This window comes from Equus caballus, chromosome 28, assembly GCF_041296265.1.
Source record: "Equus caballus isolate H_3958 breed thoroughbred chromosome 28, TB-T2T, whole genome shotgun sequence".
Classification (NCBI taxonomy): Eukaryota; Metazoa; Chordata; class Mammalia; order Perissodactyla; family Equidae; genus Equus; species Equus caballus.
The window spans coordinates 25,758,448-25,772,021 of NC_091711.1; the positions used below are offsets into that span (position 1 = coordinate 25,758,448).

The window sequence follows — 13,574 nt, forward strand, 5'->3', positions numbered from 1 at the left end:
TAGATATTTTATCACATAAAAAAGTAGGAGGTTGGACTAGATGATTAAAGTCTTCTGCAATTCTAAAATTCAAGGAGTCTATGTATTCTTTTGTCTATTTTACCTTTAACACTAGGAAAACCCTGGAGCTAAAGGGGGATAGTAACTATTAGAAAATGATTCAATGGACTACAATCATTTTTAAAGTAGAAAGAAAGTCAAAGATAACTAAAAAACAAACGAAAAAGCTCTATGTTATCTCTATCGTGTAAGAACAATAAGTGATTCTAACCCAAGTCAAACGATGGAAAAATTCACGCCACTGTAAAACTCAAGAGAGAGGCCATATTTGGCATCTCAACTTTTCAGCTAATGAAAGTCCTCACTTAAATTACATCACATTTCAAAGCACACTGCCTGTTAAATAACTGCATCTCCCAAAAGTACACTGCCGTGGAAGCTGGAACATGAGCCACAAACGACATTACTTTGTCAAGGTCATAAAACAAGTCAAATTCCCAAACAGAACCTTTGATCTGAAATCCAGTTTTACATTTTGATCTCTTGATAATAGCCCAGCTTTGAAAATTCTTAACTGTGTTCTCCTCTTTTTATATTTGCTCACTACAAGCAAAGTTCTGTGAAATTTATCCATTATTTTTTAATAGAATTCTTAAAAGGCCTCTGCTATGCTACTCAAGAGTTTCACTAGAAAGAAAAAACTTAACCAGATCTGCCTGAGAAGCATCTCTTTACCATTAAAGTATCCCCCCAAAATGAAGCGACACCATGAGTAATCTCTAGGACAAAGTTCTCTCAGGTTTTCACCCCTTGCTTCATGAGGGTATATATCATACGAGCTGTTTTACAAAGAAAATTTGTGAAAGAAAGAGACAAGGAAGTCAATATGCAGGAAAGGTGAACAGTGCTGAATACTCTAACCATAATGAATCGATTTCATTTTTCAATCATTTATTAAGCACTGAAAGGAAAGACCAAAAAAACATAAAACTAAAAACTTAGAAAAGGAGAAAGAGATTAGCAAGGCTAGTCCTCCCCAACCCAAACATTATTCAGCTTCTGTGGCTTGTACCAAGTTATTAATAGAGACAGATTTTGGTTAGAAATCCCAAATCAAGGGGTTCCAAGGCAAGTTACTTAACCTATAAAAACTCCTTTTCGTCATGTGAAGAGAAGAAAAACAGTATATATGTCAAACCTCTATCTTAGTATGTTTTTAAAGATTGAGTGTCATAACACATCCACAGCACATACACAAGCACAGGCACACAGGAGTGGAGCAGTGTCCAATTTCTTCCCCCTCACAGTAGGTCTTCCATCTTTACACAAGTAACTTTTAAAACATTTTTGCCTTTCCTTCACAAAGTTAAAACAAGGGCACAGTGGCACATTTCCTTTCTTCTGTCCTCCTGCTGAGTCTGGTACTTTCACGAGCAATAGTTACTGGCACCCAGACACATTATCAGTGATGTGTCCCTTATATGTCTACGCAATATGGCACCTGTTATGGGTTGAATTATGTTCCCCCCAAAAATATGTTGAAGTCCTAATGCCCAGGACCTCAGAATGTGACCTTATTGGAAATAGGGTCATTGTAGATATAATTAGTAAGTTAAGATGAAGTCATATTGGAGTAGGATGGGCCCTTAATCTAATATGATTGGTGTCTTCACAAGAAGAGAAGAGATCCAGATATGTGAAGGGAAAATGCCACGTGACGATGGGGGCAGAGAGCGAAGTGCTGTAGCTACAAGCCAAGGAATGTGAAGGATTGCCGGCAAACCACCAGAAACTCGGAGGAGGCAAGGAAAGATTCTCCTCCACAGGTTTCAGAGGGAGCTGGCCTTCCGGCACCTTAATTTCAAGCTTCTGGCCTCCACAACTGTGAAACAATAATCTCCTGTTGTTTTAAGCCATTCAGTTCATGGTTCTCTGTAACAGCAGCCCTAGAAAACTAATATAACCGATCACAAACACAATCAAAGAAGTATATTACATGTGTTTAGTGTACAAAAACTTTCTTGACTTTCCAAGTGGCTTTGCGACTGTTATTCTTTAAGCCTTAGAATAACTCATTTAATACTATTGTCCTATTTTATAGACTGAGAAATTGAGGGTCAAAAAAATTATAAAAGAAGCTCTCTTCCTATGCTTCTACTCCAAAGAAGTTTTCTTTTGGAATCTGCTATCGCCTTCTTTACCTGGGCTGCTAAAAGCCAAATGTGTGGCCCATCCTTGGCTGACGTAATGGGATTATATGATATGCATTACTGTGTACTAATCGTACACTTAGCGCTATTGTCTTCCTTTTAGCGAGATTTCTTATTTTCTTAAACAACTTTATTGAGATGTAATTCACATTCCATAAAATGTAATTTTACCCCTTTAAAGTATACAATTCAATGGTTTCTTAATATATTCAGGGTTGTGCAACTATCAGTACCATCTAACTTTAGAACATTTTCATCCCCCTAAAAAGAAACTGCACGTTAGCAGTCACTCCCCATCCTACTTTCTCCCCAGCCCCTGGCAACCTCTAACCTACTCTCTGTCTGTATGGATGTATCTATTCTAGACAATTTATATAAATAGAAGCATACAACATGTTGTCTTTTCTGACTGACTTCTTTCACTTGCCTAATGTTTTCAAGATTCATCTATGTTTCAACATGTTCATCCATGTTTTAGCATTTTTTTTTACTAGTGAGTAATATGGCATTGTATGGATAAACTACATCTTGTTTATTCATCAGTTCATGAATCCATTTATCAGTTGATGAAAATTTGAGTTCTTTCTACTTTTTGGCTATTATGAATAATGTGGCTAAAAGCATTCCTATGTAAGTTTTTGTATGGACGTATGTTTTCATTTCCTATGGGTATATAACAAGCAGTGGAACTGCTGGATTACATGGTAACTCTATATTTAACCTCTTGAGAAAATGCCAGATTGTTTTCCAAAGCGGCTGCACCATTTTACATTCTCACCAGCAGTGTGTAAGTGTTCCAATTTCTCCACATCCTCACCAACACTTGTTAATGTCTGTCTTTTTTATTTTATAATCATCCTAGTAGGTATGAAATGATAGCTAACTGAGGTTTTGCTTTGCATCTCCTCGATGGCTAATGATGTTGAGCATTTTTTCATGGCCATTTGTATATCTTATTGGCCATCTGTATATCTTCTTTTGAGAAATGTTTATTCAGATCCTTAGCCCATTTTTTAATTGGGTTATTCATTTTTTACTGTTGAATTGTAAGAATTCTTTACATATTCTGGATACAAGACCTTTATCAGAGATACGTGCTAATATTTTCTCCTATTCTGTGGGTTGTTTTTTCATTTTCTTGATGGTAGCACTGTGTGCAGCACAAAAGTTTTTAATTTTGATGAAGTCCAATTTATTTTTATCTAAGAAGCCTTTGTCCAACCTAAAGTCATTAAGAGTTACTTATATTTTCTTCTAAGAATTTTACAGTTCCAGCTCTCACATTTAAGTTCATGATCCATTTGGAGTTCATTTTTGTATATGGTGAAAGGAAGGGATCTAACATGATTCTATTTCATGTGGATAACCAGTAATTCCAGCAGTATTTATTAACACTTTGACTTCTTTAACTATATATTTTGACATTTCTTATTACATAAAATTTTTTCTTTTGGGTACCTGAAGTCCATTGTGAATGGGAGTCATGTAAATAAGCTAATTGACTTTAAAAATTATTTGACCACCTCGAGGGTATTACGTTAAGCGAAATAAGCCAGACAGAGAAAGACGAACTCTATATGACTCCACTCATAGGTGGAAGTTAACATATTGACAAGGAGAACTGATCGGTGGTTACCAGGGAAAAGGGGGGGTGGGGGGAGGGCACAAAGGGGGAAGTGGTGTACCCACAACATGAATAACAATAACGTACAACTGAAATCTCACAAGGTTGTAATCTACCATAATATTAACAATAAAAAAAAAATCTGTTTAAGGGCTAAAAAAAAAAAAATTATTTGACCAAAGTCATGTGCTGGTAATTGGCAGAGCTGGGATTAAACCATGGGTCTTAGGATGTCAAATGACATATTTTTCCATTAGAACACAATACAGCCCTTCATATACACGTTTCAGATTGATTAATCCAAAGATAAGAAATGGCAAACTTGAAACAATATATATTTATTTGGTAAGGTTATATAAAGTTTGACTTGAGATGCTTAAGATTTTGCTTGCTTCTTTTCATATAAGCCAATAGTAATAGCTAAAATCTACTGAGCACTCACTTTGACAGGTACTGTTTTAAATAGTGTATAATCATTTAATCAGCACAACAATCCTAGAAAATCAGGAAAAATGTCTACCCTGCTCCCTCCTCTTTTTACATATGAGGAAACTAAGGCACAGAGAAGTTAAGTAAATTGCTCATAATCACAGAGCTGGTAAGTGGTGAGAACCCAGGCAATCTGGCTCCAAAGACTGTTCTTCTTAACCATTATGAAAGCCAATTACTCAAGAGAAAAGTAAGGCTACGTTTAGACGGATTAACAACTGCCTAGACAGGGAGAAGTAGTCTATTTTATTATTGCTACTGAGGTCTCAGATGAATAGAGAGCAAACTCATCAGAGTGGCTGAGAATTCTAAAGGAAGCACATTATGAATACACTGGCATCAGGTACAAAAACATTAAACGTCCAGAATTAACTGAAGAGATCTCATTTTAAAAACAGATAAAGATTTAACAGATATTGCAATGTGGCACAACTAAAGACAAAAAAACCAATAACATAAATACCGGAAGGGAAAGGAAAGGCAGGCACAAATGCAGAGGAAGGAACCCTGGAAGTCTCCAATGACCACAAAACGAATGAGTCAACCGGGCAGCGTTATGACAGGATGTGTTGGAAAGACGCATAACACGAAAAGGTCAGAGATTAATCCTTCCCTTATGCCACGTTCAGTGAGATTCCAAGGAGAGTGTGGAAACCAATTTTGGTCACTATACTTCAAGAAGTATGGGGAGAAATTGCAGAGGGTCTCAGCAAGATAAACAAATAGACCATAAGGAAAGAAAACAGTATTTGTTAGGAAAAGAAAGAAGTTTTGTTGATCAAAGAGAGTAAAGCTTGATTTAATCATGGCCCTTTGAGAGGAAGACCATTTCAAGGCTCTTTCCCAAACTCTGCAAGCTTTGGCTCCTGCCAATAATTTAGGTCTCAGTCAAATATCATTTTCTAAAGGTTTTAATCCTAAGTAGTCTCCAATTTCTAGCACACACTGTTTTACACACTTTACAGTATGTAGTACTCTGAAGTTCTTACTGCTTGTGCATTTACGGTCTCTCTTGCTCCATTAGGATGTAAGCTCTTCAAGAGCAGGGACTTTGAGGACAGTTTCATGTCTACTACATACCAACAGTACCTGGAACTTAGTGGGTATTCCATAAATATTTGTAGAATCTATTTCTGTGAAGAAGCAACAAGGAAAATGAACTTTCACATTAGAGCAAGACAGATACCAATAAAACACAGGAGGAATTACTTGACAGTCAAAGTAAAACCCATACACTGCTGAGGGATGCTACGGGTCTTTAAGAAAAACAGTCATTCATCTGTCTTAGGAGTCTTAAAACTCACTTGCCTTAGGCTAAATAATTTCTTGTGGTTACTCCCAACACCGTGATTCAATACTTTACAGCACAGAAATGAAGTCTTGCAAGCAATAAATAATAAACAATCATTAAGTTCTTACCATGTACTGGACAGTATTCTAAGACTTTACAAATCATTTAGTCCTCACAATTCTACGAGATAAGTACTATTCTTTTCTTCATAAAATAGGGCTCTTTAGCCTAAAGCAGTTAAATAATTTGCCCAAGATTACCCAGATCACAGGTAGTAGAGCTGTGATTTAAATGCAGACAATTACACAACATGTGCAATTCATTTAAGGCTGAAAATGAATTTAAACAAAGGAAAAGCATATTAAACAGGAAGCATAATAGATTGATAAATTATGGCATAGAAGTTAGGTGACATGTATTTTCTCTGTGGCTTGATATGCTTGCTATGTGGATTCTTTCAAATTCCATCTTGCTGTAATATCCCAACACATTCTGGGGATATTGCTGATATCCTAATTTTCTCCCTGCAATTCTATCTTTATTCAAAGAAATATGATTTAAAATGAAATAGATATTCATGTCAATCTAGAGAAACAATATAATGAACCCCCATGGACCTGTGACACATCTTAATCATCAATACAAGGACGGTCTTGTTTCATGTAAACTGGAAATATACACATACTGGATTATTTCAAAGCAAACCCTGATACACTATTAACAGCAATCTTTATTCTATCCCTAGAAAGATTTCATTGGGTCTGAAATGCATCTACTGCCTTTCTTTCAAGTAGAATTACTAGCAGTACAGGAAACAATCCTAAGAGGAGTTTCTGTTATCAAAAAGAAAACCAGAGTTGGGGGAGGGCGAAAAGTGTAAAGGGGCACATATGTACGGCAGTGGATGGAAACCAGACTATTGGTGGTGAACACAATGTAGACTATACGGAAACTAAGATAAAATAAGGTATACTCGAAATTTACACAATGATATAAACCAATGCAACCTCAATAAAATAATTTTAAAAAACCAAAAGCAATGGACATTACCAAAAATAATTCTCAAAAATTACTAAGTAATCTCTAAGTGATATGTGCTTGGAAATATGAAAACATCTTAGGCATCATATTATAGCATGAATTATATTTAAATTAGAAAAACGTTTTATCAGTTTTAAGAAAACTAAGGATTTTGTGCCTATCATGTTGATAAATGTTACTTCCAAGTGTCGTCAGAGGCAACAAACCAAAAGTAGAAACAATTAAATATCAAAATATACCTGTTTATCTTCCAGCAGGTCAGGCTCCCCTTTACTAGAACCAGAGCTGACATCGTCTTCGTCAGAGCTGTTGATGACTTCCTCCTCATCCGAAGGAAGGTCACTAAGCCCAAGATCCAGATCATTGTGTCCCTCCTGGGATGCTCCAGAACTGCTTTAATAGAAAGTCTCGCATTAGTCACCTTTAATAACAAGGAATACTACCAAAACAAACAAGCAGAATCAATCATCTTATTCATGTGATGTAAGTAGGTTACACCTAAGGGATTTAGAGGGATGGAAATAGCCAGATCAACCAAACTTCCCCTTTCTTTTCCCCATCTCAGTTGTCAAAAACCCAAATTGATTTGGGGTTTAAAATGGATCATCTTAAAAAACATGTATTTTCATGATAGGAAGGTGGGTTAGAAGTAAGTTTCCCAGCTGCCCCCATCCTATGCTTCCAAGTATCCTTACTTTAGAACATCAGGTCTCTACTAGAACAAACCAAGAAATCTCACAGGACTCAGGCTGGGTTATTACAAAAGGGCACTGGCTACACAGGAACATTACAAGAGGTGGGTTTCAGTGTTTTGTTTTGTTTTTTAAATGGCAACTCACAAATCTACGAGAATCGGAAGGTAATGATGGTGATCACAATCAACAATAAATGTGCTCTTGTGAATATGTGCGCACCTTCCTGGTTATTATCAATTGCCTTTCATGTAACCACATCATAAAACATGAGAAGGAACGAGGATGTCACAAATTCTCAGGCTTGCTCCAGACCTACTGAATCAGAACTCTAGGGGTGCAGGGCCCCTAGGAGATATATGCTAAGATTTGAAAACCACAGGTCATGTACCAACCCCTCCTCACCAGCCTGACGTCATCAACATTTCCTACTTTGTTTGATCAAGACAGATCTTTTGAATCTAAAAGCCACTGTTGCAATCCATTCTGTGGGGGGAATTCCATAGAAAAGTTCCCCAAGAAGAAGACAGAAAAGAATTCTTTCTAGCTCTGATTGTAAAGACTCAGAACAAATTGCCTGGAGCAACTGCCTTCCTGTCTGTAGTCTACGAGAATGTCTGTAAAATAGAAGAGTCAGTAAAAGAGCCACAGAAAATCATCAGGGGAAACAGGCAGAATAGACAGCTGCAATTCACTCTAGAAGGCCCCTGTAGCAGGTCATGGGCAGGTCACTCAACTGCCAAGGCTCCTACAAGTTATGAGAATTTCTAACTGGAATCTTAAAAGCCACAGATAAATTTTCTGCCAGTTCCTGATTATACATTGCAGGATACAGACTTGCCTCAGATGCCATTCCTTGAGCCCAAGTGTTACACAATCCAATTGGATGGAGGCAGAATGCCAAAAGGAACACTTCCCTCTGCCAAAGACGGGGTTTCCTATTACTCAGTGCTGGGGCGCCTCAGCGAATCATAGCACAGCCTCAAGGAGCTGGGTGCACACCTTATCACAGCTCCCCATGACACGGAGGAGACTCACTCCCGAGTGTGGGGTGGGGAGCGAAGGGCGGAAGCTTTCCAGTCAGATCATTAGCAAGATTCACTGTCTCTGGGTTGCAGGGATATGGGCCCAACCCAGCTGGGTAATTAGCTGATTGAGATTAGTGAGAGTAAATGAGGGTTAACAGGATGTACAGACTGCAGGATCCATCCATATATAGAGAAGAAAACATACATTCACTTGTTTTTTATCTTAATTCTTTACCTCTTTACATCCTCTAAAACCCTGTTACTCAAACATACTCAGTCAGCTTCAGCATCACCAAAGAGCTTCTTAGAAATACAAAACCTGAGGCCCCACCCAACCTACAAATCTGGTTGTAACAAAATCCCAGGAATTTGCTTTTTTGGATTGCACCATCTGTGCGCTCTTTTGGACTCCACAGTATGAAAATTTCAAATCATCAGTGATAGGGCTGCGGCACCTGTGAGGAAATTAGGTTTATTTTGTCTAGAGAGAGAGCTGAAAGGTGTTTCTTGGTCCAGCATTTGGAAAGCCATTATTAAGAAGACAGAAACCAGCGGTTGCCACATCCGTTAGGGATATAAATGTTTACAAAGGTAACATTTAAGAACAAGGGGAAAAAAAGTTTTAAATATTAAAACTAGATGGATCAAAATATACTGCCATAAAATGGGAGATTTTAGTTCTGAAAATTACTTTCCTACAGGAAACTTCCCTGACCGCTCCCTCCCCATCCCAAATTACATTACTTGACTCTTCTGAATCCTTTATGATCTCACTGGATTGTACTTGGTGGTATATTTGTTTCTCTCATTAAAATGTAAACTACTAAGGACAAAGAAATTGTCTTTTTTCAGTAGAATCTCCAGCATACTGCTTGATACACAATTTGCTGTTAGTTCCAGCAAGTTGATTCCATCTTCTAGCACCCTTGCGTACAGCAGAGCAGAACCCTGCTCAGTCTTTTTGCGCCATCCTCTCACCTTTCAGCACTGTATCAGACAATGCTTCACTGCTGTTCACAGGGTTTTCATGGCCAACTTTTTTGGAAATGAGTGGGCAGGTCCTTCTTCCTAGTCTGTTTTAGCCTGGAAGCTCTGCTGAAACCTGCCCACCATGGGTGACCCTACCGGTATTTGAAATATTGGTGGCATAGCTTTCAGCATCATAGCAACATGCAGCTGCCAAAGTATGACAACTGACAGACAGGTCGTGTGGTTTCTTGACTGAGAAACGAACCCAGGGCCATGTCAGGGAGAGTGCCAAATCTTAACCACTAGACCACCATGATGCATAACAGGCCCTCAATAAATTTTTAGAGAATAAACAAAAACAATAATTAGTATTACTAAATTAAATTTCAGAAGTTCAGGCAGTATTCATGGTAGTGGTGATCACAAAGAAATGTTTGGGAGGAATACTGAGAAGAGTGTATGGTTTAGAGGAGAAGGGCATCCAGCACATCACAATCAATGGTGTGGAAATGGGAATGTTTGTATTCAGAAAACAAAAAGAACATTTTAGCTGCAGCAGGAGTTTCCTCTAAGTAACTAAAGGAAAACAAACTTGGAGAATACAACAGGTGCCAGGCTGTCAAAAGGCATGAAAAACAACTAAATAGTGTATACTCATCTTATAGGCCTTTAGCAAGGAGACTCAAATCTCCCAGCAGACCTCAAAGGTTTACTTAACAGACCTCCAAGCTGGATGTCATCACCATACTTCTTTCTTGCTGGTGCCAACAGGGAAGAGAATAGCACCTTTTCCATCAATCGAACTCTGTAAGCACAGCCCCCGCCCCCCCCCCCCCCCACCTAACCAGGGAAAAGGACACCCCTGTTTATTAGCACCAGTGAAATCCCCTTAATGATCTCAAAGCTTAAATCGAAGGTAAAGGAACTCTCCACACACCTGGATGGGAACTCCTGAACTAGAGACCATTTATGATTTCTGAAGCCTAGGAGACAGGAAAGCAAGCAGAGCAGAGTGGGGGATTTTTAGGAGGATTAATCTTGTAACTCAATGCCAATGAACCAACTGGGGGTAGAATGCGCGGGTGGGCACAGTGGCAGTAGAAGATCTAGGAGGTAATTTCAATAGCCCACGGGGCCTGATCCACGGTGGCTACAGCAGGAATTCAGAGGAAGGACCATACACAAGAGGAAGAAAAATCATCAGGGCTACGGTAAAGAGGTGCGGGCAAAACTCGAGTCCTCCTTCAAGGTTTCGTGAACAGTCACCAGCAAATGAAGGTGACATCAGCTGAAGCAGAAATATGCTAACAAGGGATCTGATTTTAAAGGAAAGACAATGGGTTTAGCAGCAAAATCAGGAAAGAAAGCATCTAGTACCACATTTACATGTTCATCTCTACATGATTAAACAGAGAAAAACTGTTGATTAATCTATTTTCCCACATAATCATTAACAGCTTTCAAATCTATCTAGATAATTTCTGATAATGAAATACAGATTCCTTACCCATGTTAGTCATAGTGTTTGGGGCTCTTCTATTCTTTATATTTCCTTCCCACCGTCAGGAAGATAACATCCTAACGCTGTCTGCTTTGCGGGTTAAAGGAACAGGACATAGTGTCTCCTCTACACTTTCCTGCCTGGTCATTTCACAGTTGATAATGGAAAGACAAGGACAGTAAGCCACAACAACCAGCAGAGAGTCAACACTGGGCTCTACCTCTGCAGGCCTTCCTTTCCAAGTCAGATTTGCTTCTGGTTGGAGTCTTGTTCCTAGAAAATAAGTTTTTTTCAAGTATGCTGTAATAACGAGAGAAAAAAAGTAAAGCCAGAAGTAAATTCCCACTAATTAGGCAAATGTTCCTTCAATTACACCTGTCAAGGATCTATACATTTGAAGTGATGATTATTTAACACCATCACTTAAAAAAGAAAAACCCAGGGCCAGCCCCGTGGCTGAGTGGTTAAGTTTGCACTCTCCGCTTTGACAGCACAAGGTTTCACCAGTTTGGATCCTGGCTGCAGACCCAGCACCACTCATCAAGCCATGCTGTGGCAGCAGAACTAGAAGGATCCACAACTAGAATATACACAACTATGTACCGGGGGGCTTTGGAGAGAAAGAAAAAAACAAAAAAGATGGGCAACAGATGTTAGCTCAAGGCCAATCTTTAAAAAAAAACCAACTGTATTTTTTTTGTTTATGTTACTTTCTGTATATGGACAGTACATCCTCTACTGGAAGTACATCAAATTTCTCTTTCAGGTAAAATGTCACATCAAGGATGATTTCCCTTTTAGAAGGAATTGTCTTTTAAAAAAATATTTATTTAATCCATTTCCCCTAAGAGTTTTCAGGAATGTAAGACCTGCACAATGCCAAGCTAGGCAACACCACCAAAACACGCTTGTGAATCTCCATTAAACTAAAAATTCCAGCAAGGGGAGGGGAGAGGACAAAGAGAGCAGAGAAAGAAAGAGGAGAAGCAGAGTGAACTGAAGAATGCTTTCAAAGCACTGAATCTGTTCTCTGTTGTTGACAAATTCAGCTATCTTTTTCTTCTCTTGCCTGTGATTTTATTCTGAGCCCCTTAAACAAAGAATGTTCCATGTCATTCCTCCCAAACGTGAAGAAAGAAGTTCATTCCAAAACCCTCACCTTCAGAAGCTTCCTTCTCATTTTTAACTCACAACTTGTAAATATGAACTTCTGTGATCTTTCCCTTCCTCTTCTTTCTACTCCTGGACCAAAGTGAACAGAACCTGCTCGTCCTCAGGATGTTGTTATAATTCTTTTGCAAACACTGTCTCATTATGACTTGGTGATTATGTGTTTCCTTTGGCTGCTTTCGTATTTATCACAGAATGAGTGGGAAAAACTACTATTAAGAACTTGAAGGATGAACATCGCATGGAAAAATTAGCAAAAAAACTTTTTATTGTTATGTATTATAATATACCAAATTTTTCCACCAGAAAATTGTTTCTGTTTAGTTTCACCAGAAAACTTTCTACTCTGTTACTTCAGTTCTCTACGGAATTGCAGATTCCAGTGTTAAGTTGAATAAAACCAACAAAAAACAATTCAAAAACCATTCTTATTCTCGTTTTCAGGTCCTCTTCCCAATTACACAGTACTTGTAGAATTTTTTCCATCCCCTACTCAGATGATCTTCCTGGGCACTACCCCTAAAAACAAGTTCTCTCTCTACTACTTTAAGAAACAGGGCACAACTTGTGACATAGCCATATGTGGCCATTAACACCCTCTTATTTATAAAACAAGATTCATATATTCGTGCCATGTTTCAGATTTTCCAAACATAAGGTCTTGCACAATTATTTTAAGAATGTGCAGAGCCAGGGTGAGAGAACAGAAAAGCCAAGAGATAACACAGAGTCTCAAGCAAACTTATCTGGCCTAAACAAAAATCAGGTTCAACAAGCGTGACCCCTCCATGCTGAGAGTAAACCAGATCATCTGATAGGTCTTCTCCATTACTAACTGCTTTGACTAAAAAGAAACATCCATGCTTCAGTAATACGTAAGGCTGTGGATGGCTGATGTTCTTATGACAGCAGAATAGCAGAAATTCTTTCCCCCAAAGGAAAGTATAGACATTAGTTTTGTGATATGCATTAATTTTTTATCTTCTTTTGAGAGACTGCCTAAAGGTTAGGGCAAACTTTATTTTAATTTTAAAAATCAATGGTTTAATTATCTTGATTTCAGTAAAAAAAATCTATAATTTAACATACATACGCAGTATATTAACTTTTTTGAGTTAAAACACTTTGATTAATAACCATAGAATACAAATAAATAAAATCACTAAAATAAGGGGCAGCATAGCAGGAGTTTGTTACCAAAAGGAAAAAGGAAAGTAAAAAAGAAACCTGCAGCATAAAATGTACACAATTAGGGTTTTACTCTTTGGTTCATGAATTTTAGAGGTGTTAACAACCAAGCCTTTAAAACTAGCAAGCTGGGGTTCTATGGCTTCAGAAGAAGAAACCACAGAAAAATACCCAGCTTCCCTGAAACATAAACTGGAGGACTGTTTAAAACTGGCATGGGGTGACTGTTAGGAAGGAATACCAGGCTTCAGTGATGGACTCTACAAAACAGGCCTGCTTCATTTTCCAGGGGCAGCCTCTACCCTTATAAATATCATTACCATCCCCTTCCACAGAAATGCATCTATTACCAGGATTCTTAATATTATACC

General features: G+C 38.1%; 1 protein-coding gene across 4 annotated transcripts in view; it reads right to left on the reverse strand.

Annotated features, from left to right (window-relative positions):
• The window catches only part of FGD6 (FYVE, RhoGEF and PH domain containing 6), a 106,862-nt gene that overhangs the window by 62,265 nt on the left and 31,023 nt on the right, over positions 1-13,574 (reverse strand). For 2 of the 4 annotated variants that reach the window (XR_011433758.1, XM_014736756.3), the window contains exon 3: positions 6,895-7,045. Coding sequence is in view for 2 of the 4 variants with exons in the window: in XM_014736756.3 (XP_014592242.2) it covers positions 6,895-7,045 (151 nt within the window). In the remaining 2 variants the exon portion in view is untranslated. Of the gene's footprint in view, positions 1-6,894; positions 7,049-13,574 lie in introns of all 4 variants that reach the window. The other 2 variants (XR_011433757.1, XM_014736755.3) reach the window with 1 other exon arrangement.